Here is a 21,152-nt window from a genome sequence, read left to right as displayed (position 1 = left end):
AGGACCCAGTATGAGCACGCATCTTGACTCCTAGAGTTGACAAAAAGTATAGAGCCTCCCCAACTGACCCAGTATTGATCAAGGGCCAGTTGCTACTAGATTCAATGGTAGTGTCTAATGCTCATAAGCAGGCTAATTCCCAAACATCATGGGATGCTTCTCCACCAGATAAGGAGTCTAAGTTAATAGACAATTCTGGCAAGCGCTTAGCTGCTCAAGCTGCAAATCAATGGCGCATTTTAATTACACAGGGCCTTCTAGCAAGGTATGACCGGGCACACTGGGATGAAATAGAGCAATTGATTCAATATCTCCCAGACAAGCATAAAGCTAAAGCACAGGATTTAGTAAATGAGGGAAAGCTAATTGCAAATTCCTCCATACGGTGTGCTCTAGATGCTGCTGATACTGCGCTAGAGAGGTCAACACTAGCATTTTGCTTAGAAGACATGCTTCGTTAAGGATCTCTGGGTTTAAGCCTGAGGTCCAACGAACCATTCTTAACACGCCATTTGACAAGAGACATCTTTTTGGTCCTGAAGTAGATCAAGCATTAGAAAAAATTACAAGGGACACTAAAGAGGCCAAGTCCATTGGAGCTCTCCAGTCTCTGTCCCTTTAACTGAGGGGGGTCCAAAGCCACATCTTTAGACCAGAATACCTCCACCTACAAAGGTAACACCCAGTCCTCTCCCTCAAGAGGCTTTTATTCGATGAGATTATTGAGACAACAACTTTAAAGGTAGGGGTAAGGGCAACGCACCCTATAACTCCCCTTCCCCTAATAATCAATGACATAGAGTGAGGGCGATAGAGTGAGTGCGATGGAGTGAGTGCGATGGAGTGAGTGCGATGGAGTGAGTGCGATGGAGTGAGTGCGATGGAGTGAGTGCGATGGAGTGAGTGCGATGGAGTGAGTGCGATGGAGTGAGTGCGATGGAGTGAGTGCGATGGAGTGAGTGCGATGGAGTGAGTGCGATGGAGTGAGTGCGATGGAGTGAGTGCGATGGAGTGAGTGCGATGGAGTGAGTGCGATGGAGTGAGTGCGATGGAGTGAGTGCGATGGAGTGAGTGCGATGGAGTGAGGGCGATGGAGTGAGGGCGATGGAGTGAGGGCGATGGAGTTGGAGTCAGGGCGATAGATGGATAGATTGATAGAGTGAGGGCGAAAGATGGATAGATACTTACATAGACTGAGGGAAATAGATGGATAGATTGATAGAGTGAGGGCGAAAGTTGGATAGATACTTAGATCCCAGAATGCAATGTGCTATATAGTATGAAAATCCAGTACTGGCTGATGGTGTCACGTGTAGCATAAAGCCTCTTAGCAACTATGCATAGATCAGAAGCTGCACTTCATTGTAAAGTTAATTCCAAGTTTTACCCTCATTTTTAGTGACACAAATATAATTTTCCTACTGGCCCCCACAAAAAGGGTCAGACATTCCGCCCAATGTATTTCATATGGAGAGTAGCCATCAAGTGAACCCATAGCGCAAGTGACACACTGAGCCACTTCCTGCTTTTTAGTCAACAGCTCTTTGTATGCTGGAACTTTCAGTCACGTTATCATAATAGACATACGTTAAACTGTAAGTTTCAGTATGTAAAGTAAAGTGGTGTTGGCTAAACTACCAGGACCTGCTGCGCACTGCCCACTTGATATGGGACACTTGCCAATTGTGTTAGGAATTTTACACTGGGCAGCATTTAAATGTTACGACCTTGTTTGAAACTTGATATCTGGGAGCTGTAGAAACTTGTACGGGAGGTCACACATGAAAGGGCAGGTTGCTTGTCAAAGTCATCCTGACCCAGACACCTATGCTGTGGTTGGACTACAGATACAAAGCAAATTGCTAATGTAGATTAAAAAATGAAGTTTGCAAATATGAACTTCTGGACAAAGGCAGTGGAAATTTTGTATTCGAGAACACATGCAGCAAGCTACATGACACTGGTTAAGAACCATGAGAAGCTAACAAACCCAAAGCAAACATTATAATACCAACCCTGGTGATATACATGCCTCAATGTGAATTAATTAATTTTCTTGAATCCTCATCACCTTGAAATGGCCGTCTTTTGACAAATTGCGTAGTGCACATGTGTACCATGAAACGCATGCGCACATGCCTGGAAGGGGAGGGGGGGGGGGGCGGTACAGGCAGACGGGGAACTGAAAATGGACTAATCCGACCAAGGACTGGCAATATTGGCAGCACGATACTGAAAAGTAATGCAAAAAGCTTGGCACGAATTGACAAGTATACAGTAGCGCTTGTTGGAAGCAGAGCGCTCTTTAAAAAAAACGTATGCAGAAACGAGCAAAAGCAAGCGGCCCACATATTGAAAGTGAAAGCGCAAGCATGTCTTACATGAAATTTGACCCACGAACAACAAGCTCTCGGCATTGGGTGGCCGGGGCAGGGGAGCGGCATTGGGTGGCGGGGGAGCGGCTTCCTTTGAAGTCTGAGTCTGATGCCGATTGTGTGCTATGTGCACGCGCATGAACTGTACCCGATCCGCAGTATGGGTAGACTTTTGAAAGCCTTACTATAATCTCAACAAACAAGCAATGCTGTGGTCGAGACCTAAAAAATACCTACTCTACAGCGTCACGGGTTGCATAAGCAAAACACATGTTGTGCAGCCTACAACAACAAACGTGGCATGGCCTAATAGCATGTGTGTTTGGGAAAATCCTGTAATGTTTTTGTCTGTAAAAAAATGTATTATGTCCTTAAGTGATGTTTAAAAAAAGTGTAATATCTTTGTATTAAATAAACATATTTGCAGTATGGATGGTGCAAACATTTTGCTGAAACCTATAGTAAATTGTGTTTTGAAAGCAGGATGTTAATGTATCCGGCAAGGAAATAATTTAGTCCATTGGATAAAAGTTCACAACAAGCTGTGAAATGAAACAGCATGTGGTAAAGTACATGTTCTGTTTACTGTCTGGGTGCGAAGTAACCATATAGAGATGATGCCGATGGCGAGGCGTATAATTATCAAAAGGCCTTCCAGTGCATGTAGGAAAATGAATACTTAATGGCTGGGGTTTTGAAAACAAAAGAAAGAATGCCATGTGTGCACAGTTGACTTAAATGGCCATCCAAGCCATAAAAAAGTGTTGAACATTAAATAATAAAGAAAACATTATTTAACCAAAGAGACAGAATATTTATTTTGTATGTCAGAAAGTTTATTGTAGTATTAAGTGGTGTTATTTAAAATTACTTGCAATACTTTTGGGTGATTTTTGTCGCTATTATGTGCCGCAGTGCCATCTGGAAGACCCAGGCTAAAGTTAAAGACTAATTTGAATACAATTTATTTCACTCTCCTAAGGAGAGGAGTGTAAGAGTGGGAGGGGGGATAAAGCAGATGAAAAGGGAAGAGGAGGAGAATGGGAGGAGAGAGTAAGCAAGGGAGAGAGTGGGAAGAAATTAGGAAAGGAGTGGAAGAGAGCAGGAGAAAACGTTAAAAGGAAAAAAGTGTGAAGGGGTAAGCAGAAAAGAAGGAAGGGATCAGGTGAGATAGGTAAATGAGTGTGCCGTAAAGACGGAACAGAATGTGTGAGAGAAAGGTCATTGTGGAGTGAATGTGGCGTGAGAAAGAAAGATGACAATTCCATGGTTGGGGATTCAAGTTTAAGTGGGCCTAAAAAATGTATTTACTTTGTATGTACCTAAATTTATTATGTGCTTAAGTGGTGTTATTTGAAATCACTTCAATCCCTTGGGGTTATTTTTTTTAATTATTAAGTGGGGTGGTGGCACCGGAAAACCCTGGCTTAAATTAAGCACTAGTTTAAAGGCTAATATTGTTTACATAAATAAGTGTGCGCACATTTATCCCAATACGTACTAAAAAATACATTTTAAAAAAGCTTGGAGTAATGCAGAGAGGCCTTGAGTGGGCTTAAGCAGAGTGCAGTAAATCAGAGTGGCATTGAGCAGCGTGGTGTGGAGTAAAGCGGCGTGGTGCGGAGGGTAGCGGCGTGGTGCGGAGGGTAGCGGCGTGGTGCGGAGGGTAGCGGCGTGGTGCGGAGGGTAGCGGCGTGGTGCGGAGGGTAGCGGCGTGGTGCGGAGGGGCGCAGAGTGGCTCGGCGCAGAGTGGCTCGGCGCAGAGCAGCATGGGGCGGAGCAAAGTAGTGTGGCTTAAGGCTGAATGGCATTGAGCCTTAGTGGAGTGTAGTGGAGTCAAGCAGAGTTGAGTAACGCAGAGTGGTGTTCAGTGTAGTGGAGTGAAGCAGAGTGGCGTGGAGTAAAGCAGAGTAGAGCCGAGTGGAGTAAAGTAGTGTGGCGTAAAGACCAGTGGCGTAGAGCAGAGTGGAATAAAGTATTGTATTGTAATTTCATTAATATAGCGCATACTACCTCTGACAAGGCGTTGAATCGCTTTTTCGGCGAGCAGCACACTACTCCAGAACCCTTAACCGATTAGTGGTGAATTATTATAGTGAAATATGAAAGTAATTCGAGTGGTGGATATGTTAATCACTTATTTGGATAGAGGAGGGATAGAAGAGGGAAAAGGTTTGCATTTATATAGTGCTTGCTACCCATTATGAGGTGGTGAAGCATTTTTTTCTGTGGGTAGCACGCTACTCCTGAATCCATAAAGCAAAGTGACATGGAGTGAAGTGGAGTTAAATAAAGTGTAGTGGAGTAAAGCAGAGTTGTTTGAAGCAAAGGAGAGTGCCCTTGATAGGGGTGGAGTAAATTAGAATGACGTGGAGTAAAGCAAAGTGGATAAGAATAGAGTGGAGTAAAGCAGATTTGCGTTGAGCGGAGTAAAGCAGAGTAGTGTTGAGAAGAGTGGAGTAAAACAGAGGCGTGCAGTAAAGGAGAGTGGTGTGGAGTAAAGCAATGCAGAGTGGAGTAAAAGTAGAGTGGATTTGTATAAAGCAGAGTCGCGTTGAATGGAGTGGAGTAAAGAAGAGTGCTGTTGAGTTTAGAGGAGTAAATTAGAGTGGTGTTGAGTGGAGTAAAGCAGTGTGGTGTTGAGTGGAGTAAAGCAGAGTGGTGTAAAGCAGAGCTGCATGGTGTAAAGCAGAGCGTCGTGGAGTAAAGCAGAGTAGAGTTGAGTGGATTGGAGTAATCAGCATGGAAGTTATAGGATTGAAGTAAGCAGAGTGTTGAGTAGAGTAAAGCAGAGTGTTGAGTGGAGTAAAGCAGAGTGTTGAGTGGAGTAAAGCAGAGTGTTGAGTGGAGTAAAGCAGAGTGTTGAGTGGAGTAAAGCAGAGTGTTGAGTGGAGTAAAGCAGAGTGTTGAGTGGAGAAAAGCAGAGAGAAGCAGAGTGTTGAGTGGAGTAAAGCAGAGTGTTGAGTGGAGTTAAGCAGAGTGTTGAGTGGAGTAAAGCAGAGTGTTGAGTGGAGTAAAGCAGAGTGTTGAGTGGAGTAAAGCAGAGTGTTGAGTGGAGTAAAGCAGAGTGTTGAGTGGAGAAAAGCAGAGTTTTGAGTGGAGTAAAGCAGAGTTTTGAGTGGGGAAAAGCAGAGTTTTGAGTGGAGTAAAGCAGAGTGTTGAGTGGAGTAAAGCAGAGTGTTGACTGGAGAAAAGCAGAGTGTTGAGTAGAGAAAAGCAGAGTGTTGAGTAGAGAAAAGCAGTGTGTTGAGTGGAGTAAAGCAGAGTGTTGAGTGGAGTAAAGCAGAGTGTTGAGTGGAGTAAAGCAGAGTGTTGAGTGGAGTAAAGCAGAGTGTTGAGTGGAGTAAAGCAGAGTGTTGAGTGGAGTAAAGCAGAGTGTTGAGTGGAGTAAAGCAGAGTGTTGAGTGGAGTAAAGCAGAGTGTTGAGTGGAGGAAAGCAGAGTGTTGAGTGGAGTAAAGCAGAGTGTTGAGTGGAGAAAAGCAGAGTGTTGAGTGGAGAAAAGCAGAGTGTTGAGTGGAGAAAAGCAGAGTGTTGAGTGAAGAAAAGCAGAGTGTTGAGTGGAGAAAAGCAGAGTGTTGAGTGGAGAAAAGCAGAGTGTTGAGTGGAGAAAAGCAGAGTGTTGAGTGGAGAAAAGCAGAGTGTTGAGTGGAGAAAAGCAGAGTGTTGAGTGGAGAAAAGCAGAGTGTTGAGTGGAGAAAAGCAGAGTGTTGAGTGGAGAAAAGCAGAGTGTTGAGTGGAGAAAAGCAGAGTGTTGAGTGGAGAAAAGCAGAGTGTTGAGTGGAGAAAAGCAAAGTGTTGAGTGGAGAAAAGCAAAGTGTTGAGTGGAGAAAAGCAGAGTGTTGAGTGTAGTAAAGCTGAGTGACGCAAAGCAGTGTTGCGTGGAGCTGCATACTAATGAAGTTGATCTGCATAGAGTGGAGTGGCGTTGCATAGAGTGGAGTGGCGTTGCATAGAGTGGAGTGGCGTTGCATAGAGTGGAGTGGCGTTGCATAGAGTGGAGTGGCGTTGCATAGAGTGGAGTGGCGTTGCATAGAGTGGAGTGGCGTTGCATAGAGTGGAGTGGCGTTGCATAGAGTGGAGTGGCGTTGCATAGAGTGGAGTGGCGTTGCATAGAGTGGAGTGGCGTTGCATAGAGTGGAGTGGCGTTGCATAGAGTGGAGTGGCGTTGCATAGAGTGGAGTGGCGTTGCATAGAGTGGAGTGGCGTTGCATAGAGTGGAGTGGGGTTGCATAGAGTGGAGTGGCGTTGCATAGAGTGGAGTGGCGTTGCATAGAGTGGAGTGGCGTTGCATAGAGTGGAGTGGCGTTGCATAGAGTGGAGTGGCGTTGCATAGAGTGGAGTGGCGTTGCATAGAGTGGAGTGGCGTTGCATAGAGTGGAGTGGGGTTGCATAGAGTGGAGTGGGGTTGCATAGAGTGGAGTGGGGTTGCATAGAGTGGAGTGGGGTTGCATAGAGTGGAGTGGGGTTGCATAGAGTGGAGTGGCGTTGCATAGAGTGGAGTGGCGTTGCATAGAGTGGTTTGGTGTTGGGTATCAGAGAGGGCAGGTGTAAAACAGATGCGAAGAGGAGGAGAATGGGAGAAGGAGAGAAAGTGTGGAGACCGAATAGGAGTAAGTGAGGACACATGTGAGGAGTAATTAGAACAGGAGTGGAAGACAGAAGGAGAAAATATTAAAAGGAAAAAGTGTGAGAGGGAGTAAGAGAAGAAAATAATGAAGGGATCAGGTGAGAAGAGTAAATGAATGTGCTGTAACAGAAATACATAATTGTGGATAAAATCCAAATTAAGATTTCCTATAAAAGAATTAGGAGGGAGGGTATGTATATTAAGTGTGGTTACATCATGTTGACTCCAAAGCAGGGAAAGCATGGTGTGTACTTTCCATACCTACGTTCTGCTCTTGTCTCTGCATAAATGTCAAAGTGCATTGGTGCCTCTATTTAGTGCCACAGAATATTTCCAATGTGAAAGAAAGGCATCAGTGCTGGACAGAAACCAGGCCTTGTTTATGATGCTCATCCATCTCCTCCACCTGGGCTCATCTGTGAGGCAGGCCCTGTGACCAACTGGAAGGGGGGAGAGAGCAGAGAGAGAGGGTAGAGGGGTGTGGGGAGAGTGAAATCTACCCAGCCTGGTGCTCTGACAGGGCACTGCGCTGATAGAAACTAAGAGCTCATAGAAAGAGCTCATGCCCTGCTGTCCTTCCCGGAGACCAGAGCCAGTCCACAGCTGGGTTAGCTGCTGGGAGCAGGGCAGGCACAGCCAGCAATGCCCCCTGCTCTGAGGCCTGGCTCTGCTGTCAGGCAGGTTGGCAACTGCTGACTGATTGGGAGGAGGGAGAGAGAGCACAGAAAGAGCTGGGAAATACACAACCATAAAAGTGAAACCAGCAGAGCGCTGATAAAGTATATCAACAATTATTAAAACATGCAGGGTGGGGTTACAGGAGTTAAGTGCAAGGAACAGAGCAGGCGCCCTACAAATGCTCTGATGAGCAGGATACAAATGTTGTGTGTTAATTAGGAAGCAAAAACTGTGCCTGGATCAGCAGGTAGGAAAATAGGGTTTAAGAAAATAGAGTGCAACCGACCGTAAATTATATTTACTGAGTAACAAAACATGTACAAGAGCCAGTCCTCGTAGGAGGTGACAGTAGGAGACAGGGAGGTACTAAGGATAGACTTATAAGCCTATTAAAAAAATGAAAAGCCAACATTTACAAAGGACAGTCACAAAAGCCAGAAGGAAGCTGGCTCTGTATATACTACTACAGCAAAGTTGAGGTCTAGTATGCACAGAGTCAAGTGGAACCCTAAAGGTAAGCAGAGGTAAAGTTAGATAGCGCCTCACGGTCTATTTTTGGTAGTGTGGGCGAGCAATAAGGCAGTATCAGAGGACAGTGATAAGCATTTGTTGTACACACTCGGTCAGCGAATGAATTCACACTCTCAAAGACAACTTCAAACCAATTGTTTTTGAATGAAAATATTTAGTTATTTTATTTTCTAGAACCAAGCAAGCCTGGCTCAGGTAAGCAATAAATACTTTACAGTAGTAATACAGTTTGTCAATAGTTTGAATTGAAATTGTATATGAACTTTGTTTCGACTTACAGTATGGTTTCAGAGAAATGCAATACTTTGTAAATACAGTACATAGACTTGAATGGGCTTTTCAGTAAAATTACAGGTAAGTTACTTTTGAGATTACTTTTCTTACTCAGAGTAGTATACCTGGATACTACTCTGGGACATTTTATGTAAACAGGTAAAGAAAATCGTTTTTGTTAGTTAGTGCAATTTTAAAGAATTTCTTTAGGTTTTCAAACTCCACACTAGGAAACTTTTCCTAGAAAAGGTCTGTTATCCTATTGAGGAACATAGTGTTATCGGTTTTAAGGTATGTATTTGGTAGTGGGAGTTGAGGTTCTGGGGATAGAATCAGGGGTCCCCCAGGGTCCAGGAGGCACTCTGGTTACACCCTCAGTGGAGCTGGGGCGGCCAGATGCAGAGTGCTGAGGTCCAATGTTATCCAAGGGGGGATAGGGGGCCTCTAGTCCGTGGCTGCTGGCGAGCAGGCTACTTGGTTGTGGGAGCATTGCTCCTGGACTTTAGCTCAGGGCAAATGGGGAATCAAAGTAGGACCAAAGATGCACCCTCAGTGGCACTAGGGCGGCCGGGTGCTGTTTCGACGTCTGGAGCCCAGTTGGTTTCTATAGGGAACCTCCGGTTTTGCAAAGGCACTGCAGGCTTGGGGACAAAGGTCTTCTGGCTGCGACCACCACTTCGAGAGGTAAGTTAAGGGTTGGTTAGGTGCTGTCGGTTTGGGCACCCAAGTCCGTGGGGCATTGGGTGCAGGTGTCCCTTTTGGGGTCAGATCTTCATACCAGCACCTGGTCGTGGTTGGGTAGACCTTCTAGATGTAGGCCGCAGGCGTCTGCTTGAGGCAGGTCAGGGGTTGCCGGATCTATGGTCAGGATCGCCGGGGTGACCTCCTTGTGGTGTTTGCCTGCTCGGGCCGGTGACGGTGGGTGCAGAGTGGGGCAGATTCGCTGTGTCTGGCCGGAACCAGAGGTTGCAGATGAACAAATCCGGTGTTCACAGGAGTCAAATTCTTTGTGGTTGAAGGCAGGCAGGTCCTCTGGGGCTTTCGAGGTTGCTGGCTGCAGGGCACACCGGGAATTTGCAGGAGCAGGTTCGAGGTGGAGACAGGCCGGTAGGGCTGGGGCCAAGTCAGTGGGCGTCTTCCTCTTGTTAGCTGCTGCACAGCTGTTCAGTCCTTCTTCATCTTCTTGTAGTTTCTTCTTGCCTTAAGAAGCAAGGTTTGGGGGTGCCACTAAATACTAGATTTAGGGGTGTTACAGTTGGGTAAAAGGCAGGGACCAATGGGCCCCTTCCCTGGGGTGGGTACACACCCTATTATGCCACCCTCCAGTGGGAGGGGGGCATGAGCTTGTCCCTGGTTGTCTGTGTCCCCCCATCTGCAAGATGGCGGGGACTGAGAGTTGTGCTTTACCTGAGGGGTGGAGTTGGCTGAGGTGGACACACCTCTCTTCCTCACTTGTTTTTCCACCGGTTCTCCCGCTCAAAGTGGGGGTCAGACCCAGTGGGGACCAGTTCCTGAAAGCTCACAAAGGCTGCAAGCCTTTGAAACTTCCCCTTCATGAACCCTGCCCATCCTGGTGGAGGATACTTGGCACCTTGTCTCAGGATGTGCATTGTTTCAGGCCAAAGAGAGTAGCAGGCTCTCGACCCAGGGGCCCAGAAACATGCCTGGTGGTGGCAACTGAAAGCAGCCACTCAGCCTGGACACTAGTGGTAGGTTAGTTTTCATTGGGCATCTCGAAGATGCCCTCTGTGTGCATTTTTCATTACATCCCACACTGGCATCAGTGTAGGTTTAATGTTCTGAGAAGTTTGATACCAAACTTTCCAGTTTTCAGTGTAGCCATTATGGTGCTGTGGAGTTCGTAATGACAAACTCCCAGCACCATATACTCTTAATGGCAGCACTGCTCTTAAAAATATAATCATGGGGTCCCATCCCTCCAAACAAAAGCTTCAGGAGCTGTTTGCAGGGTATGCTAAGGGCCATCCTTCTGAGAATGTTAAGACATCTCAGATGAAGAAGTAGAGGGAGGGGATGAGGATTACTACCACCCCCACCCCCCATCCACCCCCACTTCATAGGGAGAGAAGGGCCCCAGTGGCCCTGACTCCAAGAATAAACCCCTCAGCACTTGGAGCCCACACAGGTGGATCAGGCACTATTGAGTACCGCCACAATAAGGAGGACAACCTGCTAGCAAGGTTGACTAACAGTTTGGATCTAGAGACCAGACTCCTGGCTCTAGAGAAAGAGAGAGCAGAAATGGGCTTAGCTCCCATCAATGGTGGCAGCAATTTCCTAAATAAGGATGAAGAATAAGCTTATGATCCTAAAATCCCCAAAGGGATTGTCCCTAAATATGAAGAGGGTGATGATATCACAAAATGGTTCACAGCCTTTGAGAGGGCATGTGAATTGAGAAAAGTGAAGAAGTCACACGGGTGGGCACTCCTTCGGGATCTGTTCACTGGTATCTAAAGGGACAGACTCCTGACCCTTACAGGGGCAGATGCTGGGTCTGATGACCTCATGAAGAGTACTCTGAGGGCTTTGGACTCACAACTGAGGAATATAGAATTAGATTCAGGGGGCTCACAAAACCCCAAATCAGTCCTGGATTGACTTTGTTGACTACTCAGGTAAAACACTAGATGGTTGGCTAACTGGAAATAATGTGTATGATGTCAATGGACTTTACAATTTGTTTATGACATAAAATATTTTAAGTAATTTCAATAATTAAGAGTTACATCAGCATTTGGTTGACCTAGGTTGGCACAAATCATCCAGAGCCATAAAATTACCAAATATTACAATAAATTATTACAATATTATTAAAACATCGATCTCTTAAAACCAAAGTTCACAGAGTAGTTAAAATAAAACCTAAACCACAAAAATAATATATTAATGTGCAAACAACATGCATAAATACACCAGACCAGTTTATAACTGTACGGTTAAAATGCAATTTTGATGACCATTGTTTACTTATGACCATAAAATCACAGTGGAATCGCCAATAAACAAAGCAACGAGCTAAGATTAATACATTAATCCAGATCATGGTTTTTAGTTTCCCCAATCATCAAAAAACGCTCTAATATGCATTACTTTCTAGAGAAACAGGGCAACCCTGTAGCATTCTCTTGTGTCGCCTAATTCATACTAAAAATTTAAAGCAGTCTGATGGTAAATAATTCTCTCTTGTAAAAATAATGGTTTAAGAAGGGATTTCCTGTGGATCAAATAAAATTTACAAAAAAGTGCTATGTACTGAGTGATCAGGTATCACAGGGACATTTTTTTTCAGAAGTTGTGTCCCAGCTCTCGTTTTTAGGAAACACTGTCAGATAATGGAAAATAAGATGTAAGCAGGTTAAAGATACCTGTGCTGTGCATTATTAACTATCATAAGAAACAGTTTGCATCCTAACTCCTCATTCCATGCTCTGTACCGCCCTACAGGTAACATTAACAAAATCTACTAACGCTAGTCAATGTACACGCAGATCATCAAGTTTCGTAATAGTGCAGATGCAGTATTGTATGAGCGGCGTGAAGTATTTCAGTATGAAAAGTGTTACTCCCAGGGTTCAATGATAAATGTGTTATAATCATGTGGTCAAAGTTCTTATGTTAATAAAGCATACTTCTTGCATTTTGGGTTTCTTTCTCTGATGGGGGCAGAGAGGAACCAGCAGTGTGCGTCTTCCAACATGTCACCGGTTTTGGACTTTATTGCTAATAGTAAATATCCCATTCTGTGTGTCGCACTTCGCCCTTGTGTTCTTTGGTGCAGGGCAATCATTGCTGTCTCAGCTCTTACCGATATCTTAACACCTGACAGCCAACCTTTCACACTTGGTGCATATCTGGCCTTCCTCGCCCTGACTATATTCCTTGTGGCTGGTGTCAGTGCCAGGTCAAGGAACCAACATGTCTAGCTGCTTTTGGTCTGTGCATTTGACCCAATATACAGGGTAGAATATTCTGTTCTAAATCTCCTCCCTGATAGTTTTGTCAGTGTGGAGATCACTTTGTCCCAAAATTGTGTGATGATCCCACAATCTCTTATCATATGATGAAGATCTGCCTGTGGACCAATACATCACTTTCAGTGGTTGTCGGAATCTGGGTATATTGGGTGTTAAATAGGTTTGGTGCAGATAACTGAATTCAGAACATTTAAATTGTGGGTTTCTCATGACTTTCTTAGTATATTTTAGGATGTCTGATTCTCCCCCAACCCCATGCACGCTTTATCTTTTCTTCTCATCTAGCTTGAATGTTGTCTACTTTGGAGTAAAATGTAGGAGACCGGGTGTTGTAGAGAGTGTATACATGGCTGTCTTCCAGTACCGAATGTATACCAAATCTAGTATTTAGGGGCAACCCTGAACCATGCCTCCTCAGACAAGATCCGAACAAGCAGAAGAAGGACCGAAAAGCCATGCTGAAACTAAGAAGAGGAGGACACCCCCTGACTTGGCCCCAGCTAGACCGACCTGTCCCAACCTCTATCCTGCTCCAGCGAAATCCCGGTGTGTCCTGCAGCCAGCACCCGCAAGAACCCGGAGGACTTGCCCTGCACTGCCACAAGAAAGACTTTGTCTCTCGTGAGCACCGTTTTTGCTCACCCACAGACTCTGTCTCCGACCAAAACCGTGAGTCTGTAGCACTCAGCACCCGACACCTACAGCCCGCGTTCGAGTGACCCAACACCACGAGGCCCAACACCACGAGGAGGTCTCCCCGGCGATCCTGACCTGAGATCTGGTGATCTCTGACTTGCCCTGAATCTCCAAGTGAAGCCTGCAGCCTCTTTCTTGAGAATCCCCCCAACCGCGACCGGAGCTGGTAAGGAAAACCCGACGCCTAAATACGCCCCTACACCCGAAGTCCCACGGCCTTTGGTGCCTCAACCAACGGTGCCCCAGCATCCCCAGGCATCCCAACTTGCCTCTCCAACTAGTGGTCACCTCCAGAAGATCTTTGTACCAAGCCTGCAGTCTTTGTTGTAACCGGCGAATCCCCATTGTAAACAACAGGGTGCCAGATGCCAAAACAGCACCCTGCACCCAGCCGCCCCTGCGCCGCTACAGGTGTGCATTGGGTGCTAACTCGGATCCCCCTTTGTCCTGAGCCTAACACCAGGAGCTTCACACCCGCATCCTTGTGGCCTGCTCGTGAGCAGCCTTCAACCGGAGGCCCTCTACCTCCCATTGGATAACATTGGGCCTCAGCAATCTGCACCCGGCTGCCCTAGTGCTTCTGAGGGTGTTTCAAGGGTGCATCCTTGACCCTGGAGGAACCCTAGTTCTTACCCCAGAATACCAACTCCCACAAACTTGTACTTACCTATAAACCGATAACTCAATTTCCTTCCATAGGATTGAATTGACTGCTTTTCTTGAAAATCGTTCCAAGTGTGGAGTTGGTTTGAATAGAACATTGACAAAACTGCAAATGTACTAAAAGTGAGTTACTTAATTTTTGTCTGGGAAATGTCTAAGTGTGATATCTAGGCATATCACACTGATAAGCAAACGTAATCTGAGAAGTAATCCAATAAGTAACGTACAAAGTAATCTAAAAACGAACTGAACAGTAATTTCGAAACATTGACTTACCTGTAATTTAATCACCTGCATTTGAACCTGCATTCAATTGTAAGACATTGCATAAGATTTTGCAAAGTGTTGATTCACTTACCTGCACCAGGCTTGGCTTGGTTCTAGAAATAAAATAACTTAATAATATTTTTGATACAAACAAATTGGTCTGGAGTTCAGTCTTTGAATGTGTGACATCATTTGCTGATTGAATGTATACAACAAATGCATAACACTACCCTCTGATGAATCCTTACTGCTCGCACACGCTACCACAAATAGAGAGTAAGGTGCTATCTACTTTTACCTCTGCAGGGTCTGGCATGTACATTCATCTCAATGCTGTATTCCCCTCTTCTCCTCAGCCTTTTTTTCTGTGCTCAGACAGGGCATTAACAATGGGGGCAGAGGCATGCAAATTCACTGCACAGCTACCTCGTAGGAAGTCTCGAAGCCCAGAGCTCAGCTGAGATGTCTTCACAGGGATATGTATAGCTTAAACATACCTGAAGAGTCCTCAGTACACAGCACAACACAGTTTTGAGGAGGCTGGGGGTGCATCGTTTGTGTGCAGATCTAAATGTATTTCAGGACCTCAAAATATCCTGTTTACCTTGAGTTTTGTGTAAATAGGATAACTATTTCAATACAGTATGCAACCATGCACAGTACTGGCCCACAACTCATTAACTCTTGCATAGTTCCATACCCTTAGAATTCTCATATCCTTCTAGCCATGCAGAGGCTGGGGCAGATGCTTCTAAGCATCTCAGCAAGCTAAACCATCACCTACGTTATTTATGGGTAGATTTCCCCCATATGTTACTGTGAGGATCTCTGTTAATGTATGATTGCAACAGGGCATGTCGAAAGCATATATCACCAGTAATGACCCAACTCTTACTAAGATGGACCACGCTCCACGACGGTCGGAGGCATCCATGAGGGCTGCTAGAAGTTTGTATTCTGACGGGATACCTAGGCTTTTCTACAGTGACTAAAGCATGCCTTCTCTCACACAGCTAACCTACTTTAGAAACTGGCTGTTTGGGGATTATCACTTCCCACCACCTGTTCACTCTTGTTTACTTCAGCTGTCTTATTCCAGATTTATTTTTGTATTTGTTCTAAAGCACATTGAAGCAGCCAGAAGGACAAATATTATGGCTTTGGGAAATCACCGGAAAGACTTTTGGATTTTTATTCAGTGCTATAAAGTTGTATTTTTTAAGACCCCTTATTTCAGTAATAGTAGTTTTGAGACTCTTGAGTGTTGTAGTCTGTACTGATTGTGATGAAGGCTGCATGGTATACGTTGTAAATATTCCTTCATTTTGCAAAAGGAACATATGGGCAAATGGCTGGCTATCTTTGGGTGCTAATCTAAGAAGTGGTCCAGTCCACAGAGCATGTTTTACAAATAATTGTACACACTCATCCTTACCTGCCATTGGCAAAATAATGATGCAGTGGAGTCCTACAGAAAGAGGAGATGAGGCCTGTTGTAAGTGCTTGTGATCTGCGTTATGTCGGGCTCCCAATTGGACCCTTGCCCACCTAAGCTTTTCAGATCTTTGGCTCACTGGATGAACCCAGATTTAAACCTCATTTGGAACACGTTGCTATCCTCTGGCATCTTCCCAGATCTGTGGCAATTACTCCGCCATTTATCTATTGCCAGCACCTGCAAAAATGGTCAACTCGCCAATTTCATTGACGCACAGGACATCCTGCATGGTACTCAGTTTGATTTTCGGTCAGGTTACAGTACTGAGACTTCATTAGTGGAAGCAGTGAGAATGACAGTAGATGCTGGAGCATCAGCGATGCTGGTCCTATTAGTCTTATCGGCTGCTTTTGACACAGTTGCTCATCCTATTTTTCTACATTGGCTTAAACAGATGGGCTCGCGGGGGCAGTCCTCTCTTGGATCCAGGCCTACCTCACAGACCACTCTGAGTCATTCTCCAACCACTTCAATCCAAGCCCAAGGCACTGTGGTGCAGCGGGCCACAGAGTTCTGCTCTGAGCCCTCTGCTTTTTAACACCTACTTGGTGCCACTCTTTACCCTCATTGCTACCTGAGGAAGTTAAAGGTAGTCTCCTATGCAAATGACACCCAGCTGGTGTTCTCTTTTAAAGGCCACTCTGAGGACTCGTTTTCCTGCTTCAAGGGGTGTCTAATGGACATCGCCTGCTGGATGAACAATAATAGACTAAAACTAAATGCTGAAAAAATGGAGGTCCTGTTCTTTGGCCAGGACTCCCCTCCGTCCCCAGAGTTATGGTGTCCAGCTGAACAGGGCTCACCACCGATCCCACCTAAGGAATTTGGGCATCAAGTGGGATTCCGATTTATCCTTTGTAACCCAGGTTCGTCACATCTCGTCTTCTTGTTTCGGGAAGTTAAGAAACTTAAGGACATTTCTGCACATCTTAGCAGAGGAAAGCCACAGGGTCGTAGTCCATGTTACAGTGACCTCTCAGCTGGAACAGTCTGTACCTAGGGTTACATTCGTATCTGATCCCCAGACTTCAGATGGTACAAAACACGGCAACAAGACTAATCTGACTGGTGGTGTTCTGTCACCACAACTCTCTGCATATTAGGCAATTCCATTGGCTTCCGGTAGCGAAAAGGATAGAGTTCATGTCTCTGACCTTGGCCTTCCGTGCCCTGCATGATAAAGGGCCTAGGTATCTCAGTCATAGGCTTTGCCCTTACCAACATAAACATACACTGCTCTATGTACCTCTATGCAAAGTCCCGAATAGGAGGGAGGTCCTTCACAGTGAGGACCGCCAGGCTGTGGAACTCTTTCCCTCTCATATGCGCTTGGTTGAATCAGAACTTGAGTTCAGAAAGGTCTTGAAGACCTGGCTTTTTTGCCTGGGTTAGTCCCCGGTCGGTTTTGATCTCTACCAGATTTCCGCCCAGTGCCGAGACACCTCTGGTTGAGGTAACTGTTGCACTTTACAAATTTCACTATTATTATTATTAAAAGGTGCTGCCTCAGGTGTTCTTAGGTTGCCAGCACGGTTTACAATAGGCAATAAGTAGCTTTTCATTGAAGGCTTGTATTTTTAAGTGCCTTTTAACGGACAGTTTGTGAGTTTATTTACTGTAATTTACTAGTCATTATTCCCTGCCAGTAATCCTGCACTGCAAGCATAATATAAATGCATTTGTGCCTGTTTCTTTCTTAGAACAAAAACAACCGACCACTGCGTACAGGTCAGATCTACAGCCAGGACGAGAGTGCCACCCACACGCAGCTGTATACTCACCGCTTTGAGCTGATGAAGATGATGGCAGGGAAGAGAAGCCCACCACTGAAACCGCTGTGAGTTTATTGGGTTTTTATTGGGTTTTTAACTACTTTAAAGGCATTGATTACTGCTATAGCTTCGGTCTGTACAGAAAGATAATGCAATTGTTGAAGTAAACGTTCTATCATGAAGGAAATCTGTAAGGGTTTATGTTACTTGCTAGTTACTGTAGATTTAATAACCTTTTTATTTTTTATATTTGGGAAATAAGGTATTCTCTTCAGCTTGCCTACCCTTAGGATCTTTGAATACAGGCTGCTACCACCTTGTGGGAAATGGCTGGCAAGATCTTGCCAGCCATTCCTAAGGAACTCAGGGTAACCTCTGGAACAAGATGGGCATGATGCATCAGATTATCTTTTACTGCTGGCCTCGACCCCAGAGACTGTGTCAATCATGCAATGATAACCAGGGTTGTGTTGGGTAGCTTGCGAATTTTCATGTGACTTGATTTTCAGGGGATCTTCAATTTTCCTAGATGGACATGTCCTTTCACGACTATGGACAGTTCGAGGAGAAGGCTGGCTCTCCAATAAAAAGACTTAATGTCAGTGTTACTCTTGTGCAATTGAGTCGTTAAAAGAGTGCTGGATACAGAAAAGGCTACTACCTCATCCCCAAGAAGGATGATGGGCTCAAACCTATTCTGGACTTCCCATCTGTGAATTGCTTCTTGCGAAAGGACAAACTCAATGCGCTCATTTTAGCTCAGGTGGATTGCAAGAGAAATTGTTTGCATCCTTTGCGCCATTTTTACGTGTTTACAATTAGTTTGCTTATATTACATTGCGTTTTACTACTTTAAAATTCATTTATACTTCTTGTTGTCTGCTGCTCTCTAATATATTGGGTACGGTGGATGCAAACTCCTTTTTACAGAATTATTTGTTGAGTTTGGTGCCTATTTGCACAGTGTACATTACGCACTTTATTAATAAAGGCAATTTTCTTGATTGCTTAGGGCTCATGATGCAATTTCAGAATCCTAGAAGAGATTGAAATGGTGAGAGGTATTCTCCAACACAATCTTTCTTTTTTTTATCTCTAGCAGTTTGGACCATATTGGGCCCCATTTTCTAGTATCTCTTTTTTGAATGCACTAATGGACAGGCCAGTTTTTGGGTATTTCAGGGAACCCGCAGCTCTAAAGGCAAGCGTCTGCACCCTTTCGCAACCTGACCGTGCCCAGAGCCAGTCATGCTGCTTGTTCAGGAATCGCTGGAGTTGGCTCGACTTTGCTAAGTGGGACCAGGGGATTTGTTATGTCAAGGAAGAGTTGTTGAGGTTTTTAGGCCAGTGCTCAGCTTTCACAGTCCTTACTTGGCTCATGTTCTTGAGGGAGGTTCTGTGCCCACTGAGAGTAGTACTAAGAGAAACATTAGGATATAAATGATACCAGAAACAAAAGTGTGTATGTGTTGTAGTGTGTGCTTCTAAATGCTAGATCACTAATTAAACATTTAGTTGAGATTGCTGACCTTGGAATACAACATATATGGAATCTCTTGTTTAATACTGAAACTTGGACCAAATTAGACTCTATACTAGACTTGCCAGTGGCATGTACACCTGGAAACTGTAACATCTACCTAGGTGCACAAAAGTGGGAGGCACACTTTGCAGGAAGCTGGCTCTGTATATGGTATGCCACTTGGGGGTTATACCGTGCACAGAGTTCAGGGGTTCCCCAAAGATCACAGGCACAAATATGGTGACAGTCACATAGAGATGCTGCAACATGCACCTCCAGACAACAAATGGCATCAGATTTCACGCAAAACATACAGATTAGGTAGCCTTGGCTCAATGTAAAACCCAAAGTGCTCTATTAGTGGCAGTGTGGGCGAGCAGACTTAGGCCTAACATAGAGAAGTGTAAGAAATGTATTGCACAACATTGACCAATAATACACACAACTCAAACACGAGATCCGCACCAATTTCATAAAAATAAGCTTTGTTTAATAATCATTTTAAGACCAAGATCTTCGCAATAAGGTAAGTAGGTTTTTAAATAACAATATTTTTCAGTTTCAAAAGATGACACTTAGTGCAATTTCTGAACAGTTCCGTATTATCCTAGGGAGGAAAACAATAATGTGGTTATACAAGTTAGTATGCAATTTACATTTCCTGTTGTCAGGACCAAAGGTCAGCAAGGGACAAGCTTCAGGTGTGTGCCGAAACTGCACCACCACCAGCGGCACAGGGGCGGCCGGGTGCAGAGGTCAAAATCGGAGTTCAGTCCAATGCCTTTCAGTGGAGACTGGGAGTGCTCGAAACCACACTGCTAGCTTGCTAAAATGTTTAAAGAGCATCTAAAGCTAAAGCTCTTGGATCTTAGTTTAAATATTCTGAATTGCTCAGCTTTTTTATCAGTCTGTCCCTGACCTTTAAAGTGGGTGGTATCCCGTGTTATTGCCCTTGTTTACTTGCTCACAGTTTGGGGGTCTTCAGGCAGTTTGTGACACATTTGTTGATCAACCATGCTACTTTTATTATTCTTGGGGGTGATAATATGTGGCCCGGTGTTCTCATTAATGGACAGGTTAGCAATCTGGTTAATCTGCTTGATGTTTTGTGCTTTTTTCAGATAGTTAATAGCCCTACTCTCCAGGTCAGTCAATGTCTTTCACTTATTATTCCCCCTCTGGGCTTAGTTGGCTGTGAGGAAATTATGCCTATGCTCTCAAGTGATCATTTCTTGATTCAGTTTAAGATAAAATTGCACGCAGTGGGAGGACTGATAGGAAGCGGTCCCCTCAAATACAGGGCTAGAGGCCATGGGGCAGGTTATCTGCCGGAACACTGGAAACAGCACCTAGAGTTTTTGATCTGCCTTCTACTGCCTCCATTGAACCCGATTCTGAATTCTTTTCTAAGTGGGTTTTGCTGGCAATAGTCTTTACATTGTAATGTTCAGTTAGAGGCCCACATGGTCAGTTCCTTCATCTCCCTGGTATAACGATGAACTAAGAAAAGCCAAATTAGATTGTAAAAAACTTGAACGACAGTGGATACGTGGCTACGCTGCTGAGGACGTACTACAAGATGTTTGTTGCCATTGCTAAATCTGCTTTTTACGCCAATAGAAAACTGAATGCTAATCATTCCTCAGTAGAACTATTTGCAATGGTGAACGGATTAGCAGTTCCCTCTTGCCTCAGTTAGAATATTGCTCATTCACAATCGTTGTGATGCACACTCCAATTTCTTCAGGGGAAAAACTGAAAGATTTGCCATTCATTTAAGGGGATCGTAGTGGTGCACTCAATGGCAGCGGTGAAACCCACTGCTATGGAAACCCTGCTTAGACTATAGGAATTGAAGACCATTACTAATGAGGGATTAATGGAATCAAAAGCCTATAATTGGGTTCTCCTCTCAACCCTCTACCTTCTAGTGTGTAGATCCTCATTCTGTGTTACCTACACAAGGCCCTTCTGGTCATTTGTAATAAGTCCCTGCACACGTTTACTGTGGCTTTGGCATTGAAGCAGGTACTAGTGCTTCCTCTATTGGAGAAGCCTTCTGCTGACTGTGCTAATCCTGCCAGTTACAGAACTATATCTCTCCTGCCATATCCAGTCAAGATATTAGAAAAGTCAATTAACAAGTATCAGAGTTTATGGCCAAGAAAAGCATCTTGGATGCAGCTCAATCAGGTTTCCGCTTTTCACATACTATAAAGACTGCTTTATTTTGCACAATCTATGAATGCTG

At 44.7% G+C, this 21,152-nt stretch overlaps 1 protein-coding gene across 2 annotated transcripts in view; it reads left to right on the top strand.

Annotated features, from left to right (window-relative positions):
- EP400 (E1A binding protein p400) overlaps positions 1 to 21,152 on the top strand; it is a 657,563-nt gene that overhangs the window by 442,147 nt on the left and 194,264 nt on the right. For both annotated transcript variants that reach the window (XM_086942653.1, XM_086942654.1), the window contains one exon: positions 17,308 to 17,444. In XM_086942653.1, coding sequence (XP_086798779.1) covers positions 17,308 to 17,444 — 137 coding nt within the window. The remainder of the gene's footprint in view (positions 1 to 17,307; positions 17,445 to 21,152) is intronic.

This window comes from Lissotriton vulgaris, chromosome 11 (genome assembly GCF_964263255.1).
Source record: "Lissotriton vulgaris chromosome 11, aLisVul1.2, whole genome shotgun sequence".
In the NCBI taxonomy this organism is placed as follows: Eukaryota; Metazoa; Chordata; class Amphibia; order Caudata; family Salamandridae; genus Lissotriton; species Lissotriton vulgaris.
Note: the sequence above shows the minus strand (reverse complement) of the source record. Positions and strands in the feature narration are given on the sequence as shown.